This window comes from Aquarana catesbeiana, linkage group LG01 (genome assembly GCF_042186555.1).
Source record: "Aquarana catesbeiana isolate 2022-GZ linkage group LG01, ASM4218655v1, whole genome shotgun sequence".
Classification (NCBI taxonomy): domain Eukaryota; kingdom Metazoa; phylum Chordata; class Amphibia; order Anura; family Ranidae; genus Aquarana; species Aquarana catesbeiana.
Window position 1 is genome coordinate 526,742,219 of NC_133324.1, and position 24,967 is coordinate 526,767,185.

A 24,967-nucleotide genomic window follows, 5' to 3' on the forward strand; every position below is an offset into this window, starting at 1 on the left:
CGTGCATAAACACTGGGATGTGGTTCATGGTCAAAACGTTACCGATGTTCAGGAGGGACCCTGAAGAGGTGCTTGGAGCAGTAGTGAACAAAATAGGAGCTCTAAATGCATAAAGTGACAATAGTGCAAGTGACAATGTGTGCCAAAATTAGCACAGTGACACTAACAAAGGTGCATAACAAGTCCCACAAAAAAGGATGAGAGATGCAACTGAGTCCTCCAATTAAGGTGTAAGGGAACGCTTCTCCTAAGGGGTTATCTGATGTGGGGAGGAGCTGGGAGAGCCGGTGAGGAACCCCAGAAGACGAGGTTCGGGGTCACTGTGCAAAATGAGCTGCACAGTGGAGGGAAGTATGATATGTTTGCTATTTAAAAAAAAAACAAAAAATACAATCACTTAAAGCCCCTGTTCATATCATGCGATTTGACATGTCAAATCACATTCCAAATCACAGCCTATTTCCAGTAACGGCACTGTCCCAATCGATGCAGCGCTGCACTGATTTCCAAAAGTAGTTCCTGCACTACTTTTGGCGACTTCGGGGGTGCTTTCAACAGACATCTGTGCATGAACCAGCACAGTTGTCTTTCAAAACACCCTTCAACTCACATTGAAATGCAAGTTTGAAATCAACTTGCACAATTTCAAACCCACGTTCAGTGTGAACGAGGGCTTAAAGCAGAAACTTCTAAACACAAAAATTATCTGGGAAGCATTTACTTTTTTGTACATCCCAGAGAACTCCTGCATTTAAAACCGCTAAATGCAGAGGTGCAAGTGTGAACAAAGCCTAAAGGTATTCATACAGTATATGTGAAATGACTACTGTCGGATCTGGCTGCAAGAGGTATTGATTCTTATGTTTTTGGTTATAAAAACAACACTACAACTACCATCTAATGCCTGTGGCAATTGTAAAATCCCAGTTTCAAATTATTTTCTCTATGGCCTGGGTAGAACATCATATGTTTATATATACTCTGTATAAGCAAAGTAAAAAGCAATTATTCACAACTTGACAACTTGACTGCATTGCTGATTTTATGGGCAATTGTTGATACTTCAAATATTGTTTGTGTTCAGCTGAAAAGAAATTGTCAGTATTTTACTGACAACTGTCTTAATTTATGACCAGCCTTAGTAAGGGAACAAACACAATGTTCCTCCAATCCTCTAACCAATTGAGCAGGTATTGAAAATTATATGTAACAATTGACAATATGTCATGTTAAATATGGGAATGTTCATGAGAAAATCCATGAAATAAATTATTCAGGGTCCATTCACACCAGCTGCTGCGTTACAATGCAGGGGCTGGTGTGCATTGCGTTGCAGGCAGTGCACTGATGCTGGTGCATCGCACTGTTCATGTTTTTTGTTAGAAAACTTTAGCAAAATGTCACACATTGACATTTCCCAAAGTTCTGACTACGCTGCGCTGTTTAAAAGAACTGCATGCAGTCCTTTTTTTTCAGAGAACTCTACCACAACACAGTGGTGTGAACCGGCCACACTGGAGACAAGGAATTTTGCTTTGTCTTGCAGTGGGGGTGCAGTGGGACTATGCTGGAAAAGCAGCCCAACGCAGTCCCTCCGCACCTGGTATAAATGTACCCTCAGTTATTTTTACTGTGCACATGCCAAATGTAGCATGGCAAGTGAGGAGAAAAAACATAATGAGCTTAAAGACTAAGTTCACCCTTATGAAAAAAAATAAAAGCACATATTTTTTGTAGGAAATATGTGCATATATTATTTTTTACCACAGGAGCCTGCAAAGCATTGGACCCGCTATCAGTGGATTGTGGGTGCAAAGCCAGGTTCCTGCAAACTCTTCCTTTGTAGGGGTTCAGCTATGAAGCTGGAGAAAGTGTCAATGGACTAGGAGTACGCTAATTACTGAATTTGTGTTCCTTTGATAACTACATGTCTGTCTGTCAAGGTGGCAGTTTAATAAAAGGTAGTTTAATTTGGTCACAGATCTCTGTGAATAAAGGACACAGCTGTATGGGCAGAGCTCTGCGCAAAAGCAATTTAAAGGACAGTGGCTGTGGGGGAGAAGAAGGGGGGGGTGCTTAGCAATGTGTTACAGGTTACGCCCCAAATACAGGTGCAACAGGTAACATGTAACATGGAGTTAACCTTTAAAATGTATGTTTGGGCAAAATAAAGAAAGAAAAAATATATTTGAAACAACTCTTCAATATATGTGCATTTCTCCATGTTTTTGTCTCTGAAAAAGCTGCAAATAAAAACCTGAAAAATACCTGTTCATCCTGACAGAAATCCATTGCGTGTGCTTAGGTATATTAAAAAACACATAGCATCAGTCTACTTTGTTGACCTTACAATAAGGCCATGCCAGAAATAAAAATGTACCTCTGACAGGAAGAAAATCATTGCCCTCTTGTATTTTGTTTCTTGCAAACTGGTTCATGGTAGGGAAAATGAGAAGAGAAAAAGATAGCAAAAGGACCTGCAAAAGCCAAAAAAATGAGTGAAACAATTATAGCAAATGTACATATGTAACACAATAAACACTGCATAGAAGGAATCTTGAAAGGAATTGTTGCTTCAACATTACATGACATCATGTGATTATTTTGCTATCCTGAATCAGATATGATAACTAAACACAAAAATAGTAGTAGAACAGTAGAAGTACCAATAGGGCTTTAATTTTTACTCGGTAAAGTATTTGAACTATTGTGAGCCTGATCTAAAGTTATTCAAAAGGGTGCATGTTGGGTTCTGGCTTATTAAAAGAACCTGGGTGTGTAAATGCACTACCGTATGAAAAAACACATTACATAATACAAAGTATTAACGTGGCAAGACATGAAGTGCAGTTTCTAGGAGAAACCAAGTACAAATTCAGGACACAAAGCAACCAGTCGTTAGGCGTGGTACCTGGTAAGGTGACAGGTCCACTGGTAGCGAGGTGTCAGTGGTCTAGTTCCCTCCTTAGCAGTTCATCTGCCATGGTAACTGTGAGCAGACTAGACTAATTTTGTTTTAGTCCGAATCAAAATTCGGATGAATCTGAATCTCCGAATAACAATAGTAAAGAATTCATGATAAAATTCTTTTTTTGAATGATTCGAATCCAAATCTGTCGAAAATTTATCGAGAAGCCGGCCGCCATGTCCTTAACAACCGATGACTCATCAGCTGTCAGTGGGTTTCCCCACTGACAGCTGAATGTAAACAAAAGAATGCTGGCAATGAAAAATAAAGAAAAAAACAGCGAGCTACTGTACATCTATAAGACCCCAATCCCCTCCTTTGCACTTGAAAGTATCCAAAATGGAAAGATCTGCAAACTTGAACACTTTTGATCTTCAAAAAATGGCGCATTAAGATGCCGGTAACCCGAAAGGGATGTCATCACTTCCGGGTTATTATATCGGAGACCCGATCAACATTGATCCCCGCTTTCTTCGGGTATCCGACTAGCCGGTGGACCTGCCGGCTATAGCTCTGGTCTCCGGGTGGGACGGGAGAGCCCGAGTGAGCCATGGAAGGCAGCGGGAGGGGGGGCGTCCCCTCCCACTGCTTGCACTCACAATTGAGTGGCTAGTTAGCCGCTCCGGTTGTCATTGCACGAGAGCCGACTGTCGGCTCTAAAAAACGGTGCCAGGTTGATGCCTGCAGCTGCAGGCATCACCCCGGTACAACCATGAAGTCAAATGACGTACCAGGTACGTGATTTGGTGGCAAGTGGTTAAATTACATGCTTAGGGGATACCTTAAAGCTGTAAGTAGTTTCACAGAACATTACAATTCTTGGGGACAGCATCAACAATACCATATTGTGGCATCTCATAAATCGCATGAAAAATAATTTCGTTATTTTTTTTATAGTAATTTACTTTTCTCCAGTCATCTTCCAGGATGACACACCTGAGAGATGAGGGGTCTCACCTGACAGGAAACACAATCAACAACAGAGTTTAAAAGGCCCCACCCTTCCCTCTGTCCCTCGGTTATTGATTGTTTCCCACAGGCAATCTCAGGGAGCTTCTGGCAGTCGGAAAGGCGTTAAACTTTTTCGAGGACCAGGTCCGGGGAAGGGAAGTACAAATCTTCTCGGACAACGCAGTGGCTGTGTCCTACCTACCAAATCCAACCACAACCACACAGACTACATTTTGTGGCAGGCAATGGTGGCAAGTAACAGACTGCATTTTGTGGCAGGCAATGGTGGCAAGTGAAAGGCTGCATTTTGTGGCAGGCAATGGTGGCAAGTGACAGGCTGCATCTTGTGGCAGGCAATATTGGCAAGTGAACAGGTTACATTTTGTGGCAGGCGATGGTGGCACGCTGCATCTGGTGACAGGCAATGGTGGCAAATGATTTTAATAATGCTTAAAGTGAAACAATAAAAATGTAATATTCCTTTAAATATCGTGTCTGGGGGGTGTCTAGTATGCCTGTAAAGAGGCGCATTTTAGAACAAAATTACATTTCTAAAGGAAAAAAAGTCATCTAAAACTAATTGCGGCTGTAATGTAATGTTGCCCCCCCCCCCCACCCCAGCCCATTACCAGGCCCTTTGGGTCTCAAATACCCAAATGTAAATAAAAGAAAAAGGTGTGGGGCCTCCAGGCCTTATATACTCTGAACAGCAGTAGTATACAGGCGGTCCCCAGGTTACAAACAAGATACGGACTGTAGGTTTGTTCTTAAGTTTAATCTGTTTGTAATTTGGAACAGGTACATTTTGTAAGTGTAGCTCCAGCCAATAAATATTTTTAAGCTTTTTGGATAACATAGAGAAGGGTTATCATCACCCCTGTAACATTTGTTTTGCTGTCTGTGCCCCTGTTCAGAAGATTTCACCTCACTTTCTGTCCCAATGACAATTGGATTTTGAAAATCTTGGGTTATTAGGGAAAGCGTTGGCTCAAACTTCATTTAAATTTCTTTCCCTTAAGATGGCCTTCCTTCTGGCCATCACCACAGCCAGGAGGGTTGGCAACCTACAGGCTCTGACTGTTAAAAAGCCCTTTTTGTTGCTCCTAGAGGATAGGGTAATCCTCAGACAGGATGCGTTATATTTACTTAAGTTGACCTCGGGTTTCCACAGGTCACAGGAGATTATACTTCCATCATTTTGTCAGAACCCCAAGAATGATAAGGAAGAAAAATTTAATTTTATTAGATGTTGTCTTTGGGTCCATTTAGAGAGAGTGAGAGAGTTTAGGAGATCAAACCATCTACTAATTAGTTTTTGTGGCCAGAGAAAGGGTCTTCAGGCCTCCAAGCCAACGATAGCCAGATGGATCAAACAGACTATCTCAATAGCTTGCGAGCACTCGGGTAGACCTGTCCCAGCTCACCTTAAGACTCACTCAACTAGATCACTGGCGACATCCTGGGCAGAGAGGGTAGGCGCCTCGATTGATCAGATCTGCAAGGCAGCAACATGGACGAGCCAAAATACCTTCCTGAGGCACTACAGAGTGGAACTGTTGTCCCCTCAGGACTTGGCGTTCAGCAGGAAGGTCCTACAGGCGGTGGTCCCACCCTAAGGTAAGCCTAGACTTCTTGCTCATCGTCTCAGGTGTGCCGTCCTGGAAGATGACTGGAGAAAATTACCAGTTACACTTACCGGTAACAGGTTTTCTAGGAAATCTTCCAGGACGGCAGGCCTACTTCCCTACCCTTAATTGTTGGTGGTGTTTTAATTCTCACAGAATGTACCCTCTGGCAGCGGTGTGGTTTTGATACTTTGTCATAACTGAGGGACAGAGGGAAGGGTGGGGCCTTTTAAACTCTGTTGTTTGTGTTTCCTGTCAGGTTACAGCTGCTTTCTACCCGAGCAGCTGTCCTGATTTGGACTCCTATTTTTACCACTACATCAGGTGTCGTTAGAAGCGCTAAGCGCGCAACATGTAGAGCCCACGACACCAATACCACCTGTAACAACCACATAACCTCTCTCTGGGGTTCAACAAACTAATTATGGAATGATTGGTATCTCATCCCTAAACCGTTGATGTTATCTCCCAGGGCTGTGTACTGGATATACTATTGTAACCCTGCTATATGGACTGGTTCTCTGCTGTTAATGTGTTTTTATATCTATTTTCTATGTTTAATAAATTTACAGCTTTTTATACTATACATGCCTTATGGTCGTGCCTATAAAGTCTAAGCCCTCCAATTCCAATTTCGCTCCCTTTAGGCCTATGTTAGTTGGGATTTATTTCTTACTGCAACAGGTCCAGCAGTCTAATGTCTCTATGCTGTGGTTGCTCTATGCAGGTTATAGTTGGAGGGGGGGCAGTGTCCAGAGCTGATCCTGGGCGAGTGCTTAGGGTGCCAGGCGCCGCAAGCTCAGCCAGAGGGGGGGCCGTGGAAGCTCAGGTGCCGCAAATACCTCTCCCATTTGCTCTCATAGCCGGTAAATGATAGGAGCAGGTCAAAGGAGGAGAAACTGCGCTGCCTTCCTCCCCCCTCGAGGCGCCGCTATCAGAAGAGGGCTCTGTTTCCTGCACATTCCCCCTTCTATCAACGAGCAGCAGAACAGCATGAGATCGGAGCGGCTGTGTGTGTGTGGAGAGAGAGCAGCTGCGGGCTCTTCTTTCCCCCCTCCCTTTCCTCCTCATGCTGCTGTTCTTGAAAGAGGTGCTTGCCAGGACAGCCGGCTGCTATGTTTTCTCCCCCTTTTCCCCCAATTGGCCAGGGTAAAACAAACAAAAAGAAGGAGAAAAGAGGATCATGGTACATGTAGTCTCAAGGACTGGCTGGCCCATTGCAATCCTAGGTGGAAACTGCAGCCCCAACATGCCCAGCTGAAGGGGAGGGAGAGAGAGCCAGGCTATGAGTAATGCACTGCATCTGGTGACAGGCAATGGTGGCAAGTGTCAAGCTGCATCTGATGACAGGCAATGGTGGCAAGTGGCAGGCAATGGTGGCAAGTAGCATGCTGCATTTTGTGAAAATCAATGGTGGCAAGTGACAGGCGGCATCTGGTGATAGGCAATGGTGGCAAGTGCCTTGCTGCATCTTGTTTCAGGTAATGGTGGCAAGTGACAGGCTACATCTGGTGACAGGCAAATTTGGCAAGTGACAAGCAATGGTGGCAAATGTCACGCTGTATCTGATGACAGGCAATGGTGGCAAGTGGCAGGCAATGGTGCCAGGCAATGGTGGTAAGTGTCACGCTGCATCTTGTGGCAGGCAATGGTGGCAAGTAACATGCTGCATCTTGTGGCAGGCAACGGTGGCAAGTGACAGGCTGCATCTGGTGATAGGGAATGGTGGCAAGTGACAGGCTACATCTGGTGACAGGCAATGGTGGCAAGTGACAAGCAATGGTAGCAAGTGACAGGCTGCATCTGATGACAGGCAATGGTGGCAAGTAACATGCATCTTGTGGCAGGCAATGGTGACAAGTGACAGGCTGCATCTGGTGATAGGCAATGGTGGCAAGTGATAGGCTGCATCTTGTGGCAGGTAATGGTGGCAAGTGAAAGGCAATGGTGGCAAGTGATAGGCTGCATCTTGTGGCAGGTAATGGTGGCAAGTTACATAGTAGGTGAGATTGAAAAAAGACAAGTCCATCAAGTCCAGCCTATGTGTGTGATTATATGCCAGTATTCCATTGTATATCCCTGTATGTTGTGGTCATTCAAGTGCTTATCTAATAGTTTTTTTAAACTCGAGGCTGCCCGCTGAGACCACCGCCTGTGGAAGGGAATTCCACATCCTTGCCGCTCTTACAATAAAGAATTCTCTACGTAGTTAAACGTTAAACCTCTTTTCTTCAAATTTTAATGAGTGGCCACGTGTCTTGTTAAACTCCCTTCCGCAAAAAAGTTTTATCCCTATTGTGGGGTCACCAGTACGGTATTTATAAACTGAAATCATATCCCCTCTCAAGCGTCTCTTCTCCAGAGAGAATAAGTTCAATGCTCGCAACCTTTCTTCATAACTAATATCCTCCAAACTCTTTATTAGCTTTGTTGCCCTTCTTTGTACTTGCTCCATTTCCAGTTCATCCTTCCTGAGGACTGGTGCCCAGGACTGGACAGCATACTCTAGGTACAGCCGGACCAGAGTCTTATAGAGCAGGAGAATTATCGTATTATCTCTGGAGTTGATCCCCTTTTTAATGCATGCCAATATTCTGCTTGCTTTGAAGCTAGAGGCTACATCTGGTGACAGGTAATGGTGGCAAGTAACAGGCTACATCTGGTGACAGGCAATGGTGGCAAGTGGTAGGCAATGGTGGCAAGTGTCATGCTGCATCTGATGACCGGCAATGGTGGCAAATGATTTTAATAATGCTTAAAGTGAAACAATAAAAATGTAATATTCCATTAAATATCGTGCCTAGAGGGTGTCTATAGTATGCCTGTAAAGTGGCGCATTTTCCCTGTGTTTAGAACAAAATTACATTTCTAAAGGAAAAAAAGTAATCTAAAACTGCTTGCGGCTGTAATGTAATGTTGCCCCCCCCCAGCCTATTACCAGGCCCTTTGGGTCTCAAATACCTAAATTAAAAAAAAAAAAAAAAAAAAAAAAAAAAAAAAAGGCGTGTGGCCTCCAGGCCTTATATACTCTGAACAGCAGCAGTATACAGGTGGTCCCCAGGTTACAAACAAGATAGGGACTGTAGGTTTGTTCTTAAGTTTAATCTGTTTGTAATTTAGAACAGGTACATTTTGTAAGTGTAGCTCCAGACAAAAAATATTTTTAAGCTTTTTGGATAACATAGAGAAGGGTTATCATCACCCCTGTAACATTTGTTTTGCTGTCTGTGCCCCTGTTCAGAAGATTTCACCTCTCTTTCTGTCCCAATGACAATTGGATTTTGAAAATTTTAGGTTTTTAGGGAAACAAGGATGATGATAAAGCATCAGTGGGGAGACACCTTTTTCCCATATTAACTCTTACAGGAGACAATTTCCCTTCCTAGGGGTAGATTTCCTCTCCCTTCCTGTTGTCTCCCTCAGTTTGTAAGTAGGAGTCGTTTGTAAGTCGGATGTTTGAAAATAGGGGACCGCCTGTATATATATGTATACGGCCTGCCCTATACACTCTCAAATTGGGCCTTAGGTGTTGGTGGTACCAGAACACTGTAAGCCCTCAGTTACTCTTGGTGGACGCTGGAACGGGCCCTGCTGTGAAATATTATATCAAGAATTGTAGTGACATGACCCTGTTAAACAGGGGCAGAAAAATTGGGCCTTAGGCGGTGGTGGTGGTGGCACAACACTGTAAAGCCTCACAGATACTTTTGTTGAGCACAGGAACAGGCCCTGCTGTGAAATATTAGATCAAAAATTGTAATTACGCGCCCCTATTAAACAGGGGCATAAAAATTGGGCCTTAGGCGGTGGTGGTAAACTACATGGCATGTTCACCAATGCCAGGAGCCAATTGGTCAAGATGGGTGAACTAAAGATACTGTTGTACGAGGAGGATTTGGATTTTGATTGGCTGGCATATATTCAAGGGTATACCCTTTTATCGCAAGGATAGAGAGGGTAAAAAAGGGGGAGCAGTATGCCTACATATCAAGAATAATGTACAAGTGAATGTGAGAGATGACATCTGGGAGCTAGGGAGGCGGTGAAATCCTTAGAGCTCCAAAGGGATGAAGCTAAGGGGACAATAATACTGGGAGTATGCTATAGGCCCCCTAACCCGAGGGAGGAAGGGGAGACAGATCTCCTATCACAACTTGGATTAACAGCAAGGATGGACAGTGTTATAATGGGGGATTTTAACTATCCAGACAGACTGGGTGGAGGGAACCGTGCATTCATCTAAGGCTCGCCAGTTCCTAAATGTCTTCCAGGACAATTTTATGGGTCAGATGGTAGAGGCACCAACTAGAAATAAAGCGTTACTGGATCTACTGATTACCAACAATACAGACCTGATCACGGATGTGGAAATACGGGGCAATTTAGGTAACAGTGATCACAGGTCAATTGGCTTCAGTATAAATCACACAAATAGGAAAAATAAGGGGAATACAAAGACACTGAATTTCAAAAGAGCCAACTTCCCTAAACTACGAACCTTGTTAGAAGGCATGAATTGGGATAAAATATAAGGAACATGGAAGATAGATGGGTTTGCTTTAAGAGCATATTAAATAAGGGCATTATCCAATGCATTCCATTGGTAATACATTTAAAAGAGCGAACAAAAGTCCTAGATGGCTTAAGTCCAAAGTAAAAATGCATATAAAAGCAAAGGAGAAGGCCTTCAAAAAATACAAGGTTGAGGGATCAACAGCATTCAGACTTTATAAAGAATACAACAAGAAATATAAGGGTGCAATAAGGACGGCTAAGATAGAACATGAAAGACACATAGCGGAGGAGAGCAAAAAAAATCCAAGTATGTAAACAGTAAAAAAGGGAGGACAGACCATATTGGCCCCATAAAGAATGAGGAAGGAAATCTGGTTACAAAGGATGAGGAGATGGCTAAAGTATTGAATTTATTCTTCTCCTCAGTCTTCACGAGGGAATCGGGGGGTTTCAGTAACCAAAACTGCAGTGTTTATCCTCATGACACTCCTCATGTCTTGCAGGACAATTTTATGGGTCAGATGGTAGACGCACCAACTAGAAATAAAACATTACTAGATCTACTGATTACCAACAATACAGACCTGATAACAGATGTGGAAATATGGGGCAATTTAGGTAACAGCGATCACAGGTCAATTAGTTTCAGTATAAATCACACAAATAGGAGACATGAAGGGAACACAAAGACACTGAATTTCAAAAGAGCCAACTTCCCTAAACTACAAACCTTGCTAAAAGGCATAAATTGGGACAAAATATTAGGAACAAAGAATACGGAGGAGAGATGGGTTTGCTTTAAGAGCATATTAAATAAGGGCATTAGCCTATGTATCCCATTGGGTAATAAATTTAAAAGAGCGAACAAACATCCTGGATGGCTTAACTCCAATGTAAAAATGCATATAAAAGCAAAGGAGAAGGCCTTCAAAAAATACAAGGTTGAGGGATCATCCACAGCATTCAGAATTTATAAAGAATGCAATAAGAAATGTAAGGGTGCAATTAGGATGGCTAAGATAGAACATGAAAGACACATAGCGGAGGAGAGCAAAAAAAATCCCAAGAAATTCTTTAAGTATGTAAACAGTAAAAAAGGGAGGACAGACCATATTGGCCCCATAAAGAATGAGGAAGGACATCTGGTTACAAAGGATGGGGAGATGGCAAAGGTATTGAATTTATTCTTCTCCTCAGTCTTCACGAGTGAATCGGGGGGCTTCAGTAACCAAAACTGCAGTGTTTATCCTCATGACACAACACAGGAAGCACCTACATGGTTAACAGAGGACGGAATTAAAATTAGACTTGAGAAACTTAACATTAATAAATCACCGGGACCAGATGGCTTGCATCCGAGGGTACTTAGGGAACTCAGTCAGGTGATTGCCAGACCGTTGTTCCTAATTTTTACAGACAGTCTATTGACTGGAATGGTACCAGCTGATTGGAGAAAAGCCAATGTAGCACCAATATTTAAAAAGGGCCCAAAAAACATCCCTGGGAATTACAGACCAGTTAGCCTAACATCAATAGTATGTAAACTCTTGGAGGGGATGATAAGGGACTATATACAAGATTTTAGTAATAAGAATGATATCATTAGCAGTAATCAGCATGGATTCATGAAGAATCGTTCTTGCCAAACCAATCTATTAACCTTCTATGAGGAGGTGAGTTGCCATCTAGATAAAGGAAGGCCCGTAGACGTGGTGTATCTGGATTTTGCAAAAGCATTTGACACAGTTCCCCATAAACGTTTACTGTACAAAATAAGGTGCGTTGGCATGGACCATAGGGTGAGTACATGGATTGAAAACTGGCTACAAGGGCGTGTTCAGAGGGTGGTGATAAATGGGGAGTACTCAGAATGGTCAGGGGTGGGTAGTGGGGTTCCCCAGGGTTCTGTGCTGGGACCAATCCTATTTAATTTGTTCATAAACGACCTGGAGGATGGGATAAACAGTTCAATCTCTGTATTTGCAGACGATACTAAGCTAAGCAGGGCAATAACTTCTCCGCAGGATGTGGAAATCTTGCAAAAAGACCTGAACAAATTAATGGGGTGGGCGACTACATGGCAAATGAGGTTCAATGTAGAAAAATGTAAAATAATGCATTTGGGTGGCAAAAATATGAATGCAATCTATACACTGGGGGGAGAACCTCTGGGGGAATCTAGGATGGAAAAGGACCTGGGGGTCCTAGTGGATGATAGGCTCAGCAATGGCATGCAATGCCAAGCTGCTGCTAATAAAGCAAACAGAATATTGGCATGCATTAAAAGGGGGATCAACTGCAGAGATAAAACGATAATTCTCCCGCTCTACAAGACTCTGGTCCGCCCGCACCTGGAGTATGCTGTCCAGTTCTGGGCACCGGTCCTCAGGAGGGACGTACTGGAAATGGAGCGAGTACAAAGAAGGGCAACAAAGCTAATAAAGGGTCTGGAGGATCTTAGTTATGAGGAAAGGTTGCGAGCACTGAACTTCTCTGGAGAAGAGACGCTTGAGAGGGGATATGATTTCAATTTACAAATACTGTACTGGTGACCCCACAATAGGGATAAAACTTTTTCGCAGAAGAGAGTTTAATAAGACTCGTGGCCACTCATTACAATTAGAAGAAAAGAGGTTTAACCCTAAACTACGTAGAGGGTTCTTTACTGTAAGAGCGGCAAGGATGTGGAATTCCCTTCCACAGGCGGTGGTCTCAGCGGGGAGCATTGATAGCTTCAAGAAACTATTAAATAATCACCTGAATGACCGCAATATACAGGGATATGTAATGTAATACTGACACATAATCACACACATAGGTTGGACTTGATGGACTTGTGTCTTTTTTCAACCTCACCTACTATGTAACTATGACACATCACAGGAAGCACCTCCATGGTTAACAGAGGACAGAATGAAAATTAGACTTGGGAAACTTAACATTAATAAATCACCAGATGGCTTGCACCCAAGGGTACTTAGGGAACTCAGTCAAGTAAATACCAGACCATTGTTCCTAATTTTTACTGACAGTCTACTGACTGGAATGGTACCAGCTGATTGGAGAAAAGCCAATGTAGCACCAATATTTAAAAAGGGCCCAAAATACATCCCTGGGAATTACAGACCAGTTAGCTTAACATCAATAGTATGCAAACTCTTGGAGGGGATAAGGGACTATATACAAGATTTTAGTAATGAGAAACGGTATCATTAGCAGTAATCAGCATGGATTCATGAAGAATCGTTCTTGCCAAACCAATCTATTAACCTTCTATGAGAAGGTGAGTTGCCCTCTAGATAAAGGAAGGCCCGTAGATGTGGTGTATCTGGATTTTGCAAAAGCATTTGACACAGTTCCCCATAAACGTTTACTGTACAAAATAAGGTCTGTTGGCAAGGACCATAGGGTGAGTACATGGATTGAAAACTAGCTAAAAGGGCGAGTTCAGAGGGTGGTGATAAATGAGGAGTACTTAGAATGGTCAGGGGTGGGTAGTGGGGTCCCCCAGGGTTCTGTGCTGGGACCAATCCTATTTAATTTGTTCCTAAACAACCTGGAGGTAATGGGGGGTAATGGGGTAAACAGTTTAATCTCTGTATTTACTAAGCTAAGCAGGGCAATAACTTCTCCGCAGGATGTGGAAACCTTGCAAAAAAGGTCTGAACAAATTAATGGGATGGGCAACTACATGGCAAATGAAGTTCAATGTAGAAAAATGTAAAATAATGCATTTGGGTGGCAAAAATATGAACCTCTGGGGGAATCTAGGATGAAAAAGGACCTGGGGGTCCTAGTAGATAATAGGCACAGCAATGGCATGCAATGCCAAGCTGCTAACAAAGCAAACAGAATATTGGCATGCATTAAAAAGGGGATCAACGCCAGAGATAAAACCTTAAGCTATGTAGAGGGTTCTTTACTGTAATGCCCCGTACACACGGTCGGATTTTCCGATGGACAATGTCCGATCGGAGCGTGTTGTCGGAAATTCCGACCGTGTGTGGGCTCTATCGGACATTTACTATCGGATTTTCCGACACGCAAAGTTTGAGAGCAGGCTATAAAATTTTCCGACAACAAAATCCGATCGCGTCAATTCCGACTGTGTGTGGCCTGTTCCGACGCACAAAGTGCCACGCATGCTCAGAAGAAATTCCGACACGGAACAGCTCGGTCTGGTAAACTTAGCGTTCGCAATGGATACAGCACTTTCGTCACGCTGCAATGTTAAAAATGGTTTAATACAGCGCACTCTCTTCTTCTTTATAATGTGAGAAGAATTAAGTAGTTTTGCTGATCATATTCACACAGACTTCTCACAAACTTATTTCTTTATTATTTATCGGGATTCCCTTAATATATTTTGATTTGTCACATCTCACAAAAATATGTTTGTGTTGTTTTTTTTTAAAGGCAGATTTATTTTTTATTTTAGGCTGATCTTTGTTTTATTTTAGTTTTACTCCAGAATATTTGTGTGTGTGTTTTGTGTGTCAAGTTACCACAACACCATTATTATCTTGTATTATTTAATCTCAAGGAGATTGTTTAGTGTTGGTGTCCCTTGTTAATTTCACATTGTATTTTTGAAATGTACCTGAATCCTCACAAACAAACTGTCCTTTTAGAAGGAAAACACACATAGGCAAGTAGAATTGAAACCAAAAATCCTTTATTAAGGGATCAGAACCAAACAAAGAGGGAGGCAACACTGGATAAACAGGAGAAATTAGCGAAGCCTTGGACCCCCAGGGCAGACATCAATTCTTAAACATCAAAATTGGTGGCCTGAGGAGTCCATATGTAAGGAAGTGCAGTCTGGTCCAGAAGTCCCAGAGATCCGGAAAGCAGCAGATGACATCTGTGTCCCCAGGCTGTGGTACCACAAGAGGCTGCATCTTTTGGCCGACCAGACTAAACCCATGGCCATCACTTTCTGGTCTTCCTTCCACGCTTCTTTCCTGGCTGTGGCTCTGCTGTTGGAGATGTAGCAGGAGGAGGAGTAGGACCTGGAGGAGGAGGAGGACTAGTAGGACCTGGAGGAGAAGGAGGAGGAGGAGGACCTTGAGGAGGAGGAGGACCATGTGTGAGGGCACAAAGGTGGGTATCAGATGTTATTTGGGCCCTCAACCCCTTATTGAGAGCCTCCAAAATTAATGACTCACACATGAGTTGTTGGCCCTTCTCCATCCGCTGCATTTTACAGGCAATTATGCCAGCAAAGACCTCCTCCACGGTGTGTGGTGCTCCCAGGGCCTCTGTAGCCTTCCAAAAGAGGCCTATGGCAGCCTCCTCTAGGGTACTCCTCTTCCTGCCACTTTCTCTTTGTAGGTGTAGGGGAGGGACCGGCATATCAGGCAGCCTGCTTGGCCCGGCCACCTCCTGGCTGCGACTTCCCTGTGTATGAAAAAGGGACATGGTTTAATGTTTTGCATCATCAATCGCAATCCTAAATTAGTACTCCAAACTAACATCTAGTTAACATCATTGATTGGACAACCTGAACTATTTAGAGGAATGCTATACCTGGCTCAATCTGGGCTCCTCCACATGTTGTTGCCTGGAAGGCCCAGGTTGGGCGTCAGAAGCCTCAGCTGGGGGGGAAGGAAGCGTGGAAGGAAGACTGGAGAGTGATGGCCTGGGTTCAGTCTGGCCTGCCAGAAAATGCAGCCTGTCATAGTACCACATCCTGGGGACATAGATGTCATCTACTGCTCCGGATCTCTGCGAATCCTGGACTTTCTGGCGCTCCCTTACATATGTGCTCCTCAGGCCACCAATTAGGATCTTCAAATATGTGATGTCTGCCTTGGGGATCACCTGCTTCACAATTTCCAACAATTGATCCAGCGCTGCCTTCCTCTTTGTTTGGTTCCTATAATGTGGGTGGTTGATCTCCCACAGACAAGGCAGCTCCCTGAACATGTCAATGAATATTGCCATGAAGTCTGTATCATTCAAGATATCCATTTTAACTGCAAGACACAACACAAGACAAACCCTAATGTCAGCCAAAACTCTCCTAATCTTGTTACAATATAGGCCTCAATCTAGAAGCAGTATAGGTCCAAGTTTGTCTCTTACCTTCGTTATTACGATCGGCGCCTCCAATGCTCCTTCCTCCACTCACAGATCGTACGTAATACGTACACGTGTTACGCTTTATACACACTGCGCATGCGTGTAACTCCGCCCGCCCCTGACGTTCTTTCTAGTCTATTCCCCGCCCCTTTTCGTTCGGCGCAGTGGGTGAAGAGCACATGGCGGAGTCAGAGCAGGTGCGTGCTAATTATAGCAACGAGGAGGAGGAAAGCCCGGATCCGGAAACGTCCCGATCCAGAAGGAGACGATTTAAGGCCACAAATATGTCCTTTGGGGAGATGTTGGAGATGGTGGACATCCTGAAGAAGGACAACTATGACGGGAAGTATGGACCTTACCCCAAACCCAATATCAGAAAGGACAAGATCACGGCGAAAGTGGTCAAAAGTCTGCACCGGAATTTCGGGTACGACGATCGAAAGATCAGCTCAGGAAACGGTGGTCGGACCTGAAATTAAGAGAGCCCGAGCAGTACAGAAAGATCCGGAGAGTGCTGCAAAAAAGTAAGTAGTTGTGCTGTGTTCCTATTCTTTTTGTGTTTATTACGTTCGTGCTGCTCCATATGCTTTTCTTAAGTGTTGTACAGTTTAAAATGGCAAATTTAATGTTCATGGGCCCATTATTCGTTCGTATCAAACCTTTTTCTTTCGGCCTATAAAACACCATTGTTTAGGCCATATGCATTTGCCAACATTTTTTAGGGCCTACTTGTATGAAAAATATTTGGTTGTATAGATGGGTTGGTTACTAGAATGAAATGCAAACTAGATTCTGTGTAAGGAGAGGATACTCAGCAGCTGTTTAGACATCTGGACGCTGGAGCACTAGTGTGGGACACAAAAACACCCTTTTTATTAGGGGGCCCACACAGGTGCTCCAGTGTATACCATAGGGGTGTCTCCATCTGTGAAGCTTGTACAAGACAGGTAAAGTATTGAAGCTTGACAAAGGACAATAAAAATGCTACATCTTGGAACTCTGCCCAAATAGACAATTGTACCCCACTTCCAAGCAATGTTTCATCTTTAGATTTTGGCCATCAAATATCTGTGTGCTAATTATACCATTTTTGTTTTACATAGGGGAGAAAAGATTCGGAGGACACCCCTCATCCGAGGAGACCACAGACCCCCCACCTCTGGAAGAAGGGGAAATACCCCCAACCCAAGCTGAGCAGGAGGAGGAAGAAGACGTGGTGGAAATTGACACCACAACAGGTGTGTGTCTGCGACCACAGGCTCAGGTAAGAGATGGATGCCGGCAGATTTTTGATACCTGTTTTTGTTTGTTTTCTCTCTTTTTAGGTGATTGTGATGTTGTGGATCGAGATCCTTTCACATCAGAAAGTGCCCAGATCCTGATCAGGGAGATCATGGGGTGTAATTTAAAATTGGAAAACCTCAAGAAAAAAATCAATGATGTTATTCAAAAAAATAATAACATCATTGATGTTTTGGGGCGAATTTAAAACCCCGCAAAATCACTTTGTTTTTTTTGTGTGCTACAATCTTAAAAATGTTTTAGCGATGTTTAGAACAGCCAAATTTGGAGGATGCACACAGTGTGCCAACATGTGCTATCTGCCATCAAGGGAGATCAATGGACGCGTTTTGGGGGTGCAACCCTTCCTCAATAATAAAGTAGCTGTGAGGAAGGAGTTGCTCCCCCAAAACACGTCCCTTGATCTCCCGTGATGGCAGCTAGCACATGTTGACATTCGTAAATTGGTGTGCACTTTCCAAATTTGGCTTTTCAAGGGGTGACTTCACTCCATCTGAACGCAATATCAAACACAGTTCCTAAATACTCATGTCTGATATTGCCTTCAAGTTTTACCATATGTGAACTTTGTAAGTTCAAGTTTTTTGTCTTTCTTGTTGGTTTTACACAGGCCTGTTTTTATCTTAAATGGACATTTCTATTTTTGATAATGTTACCCCAAAAATTGTTATACAACAAACATGTTGGTTTGTTTTTAAAACCTTTTCTAAATGCACATGTGATTGTGCAGGTATTAAAAAGATTGTTATTCAAGAATGTGTGGATTATTGTCTCAACGCTACAACACTTTTGTGGTGATGTAATTGCTGTTTTCTGTGAAAATGGGGGTTATTTCCTAAGGGCAAATCCTCTTTGCACTACAAGTGCAGTTTCAGTGCAGTTTCAAGTGCACTTGTAGTGCAAAGTGTCTACGCCTTTAGTAAATAACACCCAACAGTGCTTTGTATAAGGTTACACAATCAAGCCATTTTCAGGACTCCCCACATTGCTGTCAGGGTCAGCTAAAACAAACACAAGTAGTAAATGTCACCAAAGATTAGCTTTTTTTTTTTTTTATTTGATAAAGGCTTCACAAATTGTCTGGCATATTGATGGGCCCCCTACCCGCAAAGAACTCAAAGTATCTTAACCAGACATCATGGGCACTCAGGGAGGGCAAGCCAAGACGGCCACTTTCAAGCGCCGTCAGGGTTGTTTCATGTAGAATTCCGGCCTCAGTTTTACGCCTGTAAAACTCCGTCTGGGCGATGACTCCACCATCGGACATCCGGCCATTCTTCCCCACGTCCACATACAAGAAGTCGTAATTAGCCGACACCACCGCCAACATCACAATACTATTGAACCCCTTGTAATTATAATAGTACGACCCCGAGTTGGGTGGTGGGACGATGTGGACGTGTTTCCTATCAATTGCCCCTCTGCAGTTAGGAAAGTCCCACCGCTGGGCAAAGTGGGAGGCCACAGTCTGCCATTCCTGTGGCGTGGAAGGCTGTTGGAACTGTTGAGGAAAACAAAAAAAAAAATTGTATTTTTGCACATAAACATGGCAAGCAGATTAGACACAAACATTCTTGGCCAAGATAACATTTATTAAGGGGAATTTTACAACAACAAAGTATAAGGTACACCTATCATATTCCCCCCCCCCCTCTCATGGGCCATTTCTAACATTATGGGGGGGGGGGGGGGATCTTGGACAGGTAACCCTCTCCACTTCATTGAGAGATGAATGCCTAAATACAGGGTATTACTTGGAACAGCCCCTCCTTAGTTACACTATTGGCAGCCCACTGGACAGGTAAGAAGTGTCATAATACAAAGATATAAATACACACTGTACACATTTGAGCACATTTGGACATTCTGCTATTGCCTATCAAGATAATAATAGGATACCAAAACTTTCAACAGTACCATTTGAAAGTATACAGGCAGGCCCTTGCACTACATGCTTTGGGGAATTCATCCATCTGACCACAAAAGAGCTGGGTATAGTGTGTATGGGTTTGGCAAAGTCAGCAGATAGATGATTGAGGACAGATAGAGAATTGGGATCAGCTGACTTAGCAGTTGGGGGGAGGGAGGGTTAATAAAAATGATTTGGGGACACCAAAAAAAAAAGCCTCTGGCACTCTGCCTGAATTTAAAGCACAAATCACATTTCTAAACATTTTAGGGGGTGTTTGGGGTAAAGCACTACTATGGAGCTGATAAAATACATTGTTAAGTGACTACATGAGGTGAATATAGGGCAGGAGAGCATGCTGGGGAGGTTAGTGAAGGCAAATACGTATGAAGGAAAAAAAAATAATTACATAAAAATCCAGCATGAATGAGAACAAAGGGGACATTCACAGCATATTACACTCATGGTAATTAGGGAATGAGGAGAGAAATACAATATATTAGCAAACATTAAATACAATAAAATGTGATATTAAAGGATAAAAATCTTGCCTTCATATACTCCTTCTGCAGGACCTGGATGATGGCAGAACAGGTCTCTGGGATAATGATCCCCAGAGCCTGGGGGGAGATGCCTGTCAAGAACTTGAGGTCCTGCAGGCTTCTCCATGTCGCCAAGTACTGCAGGGTAGCGACGAGCCTCTGCTCCAGAGTGATGGCTTGCCTCATGCAGGTATCCTGCCTGCTGATATAGGGGGTCAGCAAAGCCAGCAGACAGTGAAATACAGGGTCCGTCATCCTGAGAGAGTTCCTGAAATCATCAGGATTATTCTCACGGATCTCACGGAGCAAAGGCATATGAGAGAACTGGTCACGCTGAAGCAACCAGTTCTTGGTCCATGAACTCCTCCCCACCCTGTTCATGGACTGGACTTGTGTCAAGGTCAGGACCCCAACACCAAGCCCCCGCACAGCACGAACTCTACGAGGAGTACGTATACGCAACATGGCTAGAAAACGGTCGGCTGCTCAGAACGAAGTAACAGAATGCACTGAAGAACAGCAAGGCCTGTGAAGAGCGACCTGAAAAACAGTAACAAACGCACAAGAACACAATGACTAAGTCACGCGGAACTTGCTTGCATGCACTGAAGAGCAGATACAAACATACAAGCACAAACTGAACAGCAGAAAACGATCTGAAAGCCACGAGTCTGAAAAAGCGTGAATCGTCTCTCACCAAACTTTTACTAACACGAGATTAGCAAAAGGAGCCCAAAGGGTGCTGCGCTTGGTTCTGAACTGGCCTTTTCTAGTCTCGTCGTACGTGGTGGACGTCACCGTGTTGTTGGCGATCGGAAATTCCGACATCTTTGTGCGACCGTGTGTACGCAAAACAAGTTTGAGCCAACATCCGCCAGAACAAATCCTAGGATTTTGTTGTCGGAATGTCCGATCAATGTCCGACCGTGTGTACGGGGCATAGGAGCGGCAAGGATGTGGAAATCCCTTCCACAGGTGGTGGTCTCAGCGGGGGGCATTGATAAAAACTATTAGATAAGCATCTGAACGACCACAACATACAGAGATATACAATGTAATACTGACATATAAATCACACACATAGGTTGGACTTGTGTGTTTTTTCAACCTCACCAACTATGTGGTGGTGGTGGCACAACACATTGTAATTTAAACTGTTAAACAGGGGCAAAAAAATTGGCACTTGGGTAGTGGTGGTGGTGCCCTGAACCGAAAATATTCTTAGAAGCTATCATGAAAATTGAGGAGAAATAAGACACTCAGCATAATAGGATAGTCACTCAGCATATGCAATCTTCAAGGGATCCCACGTCCATAGAAAAATAATTCGGTTACACCAGCATCAGGTGATTGGTAGCTGGTGATCCAAGACTGATTCATTTTTATGAATGTGAGCCGATCGGTTACAAAGCCTCCAGCAGCACTGAATGTGCGTTCAGAAAGAACTCTGGATGCAGGACAGACCAGTAGCTCAATTGCATATTGAGCAAGCTCTGGCCAGTGGTCCATCTTCAAGACCCAGTAACCTAGTGGATGTTCTGGTGGAAAGGTCTCCAGGTCTGATCTTGCCCCTAGATATTTCTGCACATGTAATTCAGACGCTGGCGATGGTTGCTGGAACCGATCAGACCTGGGCGCTGAGGACTGAAGAATTGCCTGAAGGCATTGGTCAGCCGGCCACCTTCTCCACCGCTCTTTCTGTGACTGAACGAAGCCTCAGCAACACGTTGTCCAGCACCAGGAAATTTTAACCTCCCAGGCTCTGGAAACGCATTGCACAAACCTTTTTGCAAGGCCTCCCGAAGATGTTTCATCCTCTGCTCCCTCTGCGAAGGCTGGATAAGTTCTGCAACCTTACCCTTGTAATGTGGATCAAGAAGCGTTGCCAGCCAGTAATGATCCCTGCAAGGCCATGCAGTGTAGATTTGCAGAGGCATTCGATCCGGAGTCCTCTGGGTCACTAAGGATCACATGATCCTCAACCACCTCCTCCCAGCCAAGTACAACTGCATGGGATTCTGGGGACTGCAAATGATGCCTTGAAGATTGCTGCTGATGTTGAGTGTTATCCTCCACCTCCATGCTGACACAATCCTCCTCCTCCTCTTCTTCTTCCTGTGTGATCGGCGGGCCTGCAGGAATATTAGTATCTGGATAAAGGGGGCCTTGGGAGGTAAGGAAGTCCTCCTCTTCCTCCCGTTGTTTTGCCTCAAGTGCCCTGTCCATTATTCAAAAAGTGTGTGTGCTCCAATAGGAAGACAAGAAGGACAGTATCACTGATGCATGCATTGTCACTGCTCACTATCCTCGTGGCCTCCTCAAATGGTGACAGGACAGTGCATGCATCCTTGATCAGCAGCCACTGGCGTGGCAAAAAAAATCCAAGCTCCCCTGACCCTGTCCTGGTGCCATACTCACACAGGTACTCATTGATGGCCCTCTGCTGTGCGTGCAGTCGCTGCAGTATTGCCAACGTTGAGTTCCACCTGGTGGGCATGTCACAAATGAGGCGGTTCTTGGGCAGGTTGCATTCTCTTTGAATGTCAGCCAGCCGAGCACTGGCATTATATGACCGGCGGAAATGCACACAGACTTTCCTGGCCTGCCTCAGGAGATCCTGTAAGCCTGGGTACCTGCTCAAGAACCTCTGCAACACCAAATTCAGGACGTGAGCCAAACAGGGAACATGGGTCAAGTGTCCCTGTCGGAGGGCGGAGAGGAGGTTGGTGCCATTGTCGCGTACAACCATTCCTGGCTGAAGCTGGCGTGGCATCAACCACCTCTGAGCCTGCCCCTGCAGAGCTGCCAGAATCTCTGCCCCAGTGTGGCTCCTGTCCTCTGAGCAGACCAACTCAAGCACCGCATGGCATCTTTTTACCTGAGAGTTTGCGTAGCCCCTTGAACGCCTACAGAGCACCGCTGGTTCAGAGGAGAAATCTGCAGAGGAAGAGGCCATAGAGGAAGAAGAGGAGGTGGTGGAGGAGAGAGCTGTGGCAGAATCACCACTAGCATTTTGGAAGTGTGGTGGCGGAACAAGCTCCAACAATACTTAACCCTGTCCTGCATCCTTGGCAGCTGCCAGCAGAGTTACCCAGTGAGACGTGAAAGAAAGGTAACGTCCCTGTCCATGCCTGCTGGACCATGAGTCAGCAGTAATATGCACCTTACTGCTGACCGCCCTGTCCAACGAAGTCAAGACATTGCCTTCCACATGCTGGTGGAGAGCCGGAATGGCCTTCCGTGAAAAGAAATGGCGTTTGGGAACCGTTTGGGAACCTGCCACGGAGGTACCGCACATTCCACAAATTCACGAAAGGGGGCAGAGTCTACAAGCTGAAAAGGCAGCAGTTGCAATGCTAGCAATTTGGCCAAGCTAGCATTCAGACGCTAAGCATGTGGATGGCTGGGACCGAATTTCTTTTGACAGTTTAGCAACTGGGGTAGGGAAATTTGCCTGCTAAAATCCGATGTTGATGTACCGCTAGCAGATTGGCTGCAAGTACTTGGGACACCTATTTCTATACCTTCATTCCTCTCAGTGAAGGTTTCTGAGAGGACTGAAGGTATAGTGGGGTTGGAGATCCCAGCTGATGAGGAGCAAGGAGAGGTCCGGCTTGTTCTTTGATGTGGGTCTCTTAAGTGCTGTTGCCAATGGACTGCATGGGAGGTCGTCATACGTCTGGTCAAGCATGTGTGCTCAAGCGGCTGCTGTTTTGTCCCCGCTTGATACGCTTCAGACATATGTTGCAAACAGCAACGGTGCGATCTGCTGTACACGTGTCAAAAAAGTCCCACACCAAAGAACTTTTAAAATATATGCACCTGCTTAGCTCTGCGGTGTGATGCAATAGGGTGGCTGCCCTTAAGCTGCCCCCTGGGGGGCATCCTACCTCGTTGGAGATATGCCTCCTCCTCCTCCTCTCTTCTATCAGGCACCCAAGTTGAGTCAGTGACCTCATCATCCCCTCCCTCATCACTGGAGCAAACTTGGCAGTATGCTGCAGCTGGGGGAACATGACTGCCAGTTTTTTGACCTTCTTGGGCACCCCCTCTCTCTAGGCTGACGTTACTCCCTTCCTCAACCTGGGTACCATCATCGGAGCCTTCAAATCGCTGCGCATCCTCCTGCAGCATATGTACTCGACACTGTGGTCGAATAGTTCGGGTGACTCCTCTGTGCATGATGGTGGGGCTAGGGAAGGAGTGACTGTTGACATGGAGCCGATGGAATAGGCCGATTTGGCAGCTGCATTGGCAGGCAAACTACTCTGAGCCTGGGTGACCGAGAATGAGGAGGGCCTTGTTATCCATTCCACCAACTTTTCTGCATGTTGTGGCAAAATAAGATGGCCAGCTGCAGGAAAAAAGGACAAGCGTGCCCCACGGCCACGTGCTGAGGATGCACCGTGTCCACGACCAGCACTGTTGGCTGTAGATACAGAGCCTGCTTGCCCTCTTTTATTGGCCTGTGAGCATCTGCCTCTCCTTGGTGGCCTTCTGGACATGCTGTAAATTTTGTTTAGCAAAAAAACACTACACTGTATTATATACTGTGTACACCACCAGGAAAGTAGTAGCAACTGCACTAGGGGTGCATGGTACTGTGTATATCAATAGAAGTGTAATAACAACTATGGGTGCATTGTATATATTGTGTACACCACCAGGAAAGTAGTAGCAACCGCACTAGGGGTGCACAGTACTGTGTACACCAACAGAAGTTTAATAACAACTATGTGTGTATTGTGTACACCACCAGGAAAGTGGTAGCAACTGCACTAGGGGTGCACGCTACTGTATACACCAACAGAAGTGTAATAACAACTATGTGTGCTCTGTGTGTATTGTGTACACCACGAGGAAAGTAGTAGCAACTGCACTAGGGGTGCACGGTACTGTGTACACCAACAGAAGTATAATAACAACTATGGGTGCACTGTATGTATTGTGTACACCACCAGGAAAGTTGTAGCAACTGCACTAGGGGTGCACGATACTGTGTACACCAACAGAAGTTTAACAACAACTATGGGTGCACTGTATGTATTGCGTACTGTGTACACCACCAGAA

At 44.5% G+C, this 24,967-nt stretch overlaps 1 protein-coding gene across 3 annotated transcripts in view; it reads right to left on the reverse strand.

The window, feature by feature from the left end:
• The window catches only part of CREB3L3 (cAMP responsive element binding protein 3 like 3), a 673,320-nt gene that overhangs the window by 14,298 nt on the left and 634,055 nt on the right, over nt 1–24,967 (reverse strand). For 2 of the 3 annotated variants that reach the window (XM_073594674.1, XM_073594692.1), the window contains one exon: nt 2,381–2,477. In XM_073594674.1, coding sequence (XP_073450775.1) covers nt 2,381–2,477 — 97 coding nt within the window. Of the gene's footprint in view, nt 1–2,380; nt 2,478–17,841; nt 18,947–24,967 lie in introns of those variants that run through there. The other variant, XM_073594681.1, reaches the window with a different exon arrangement.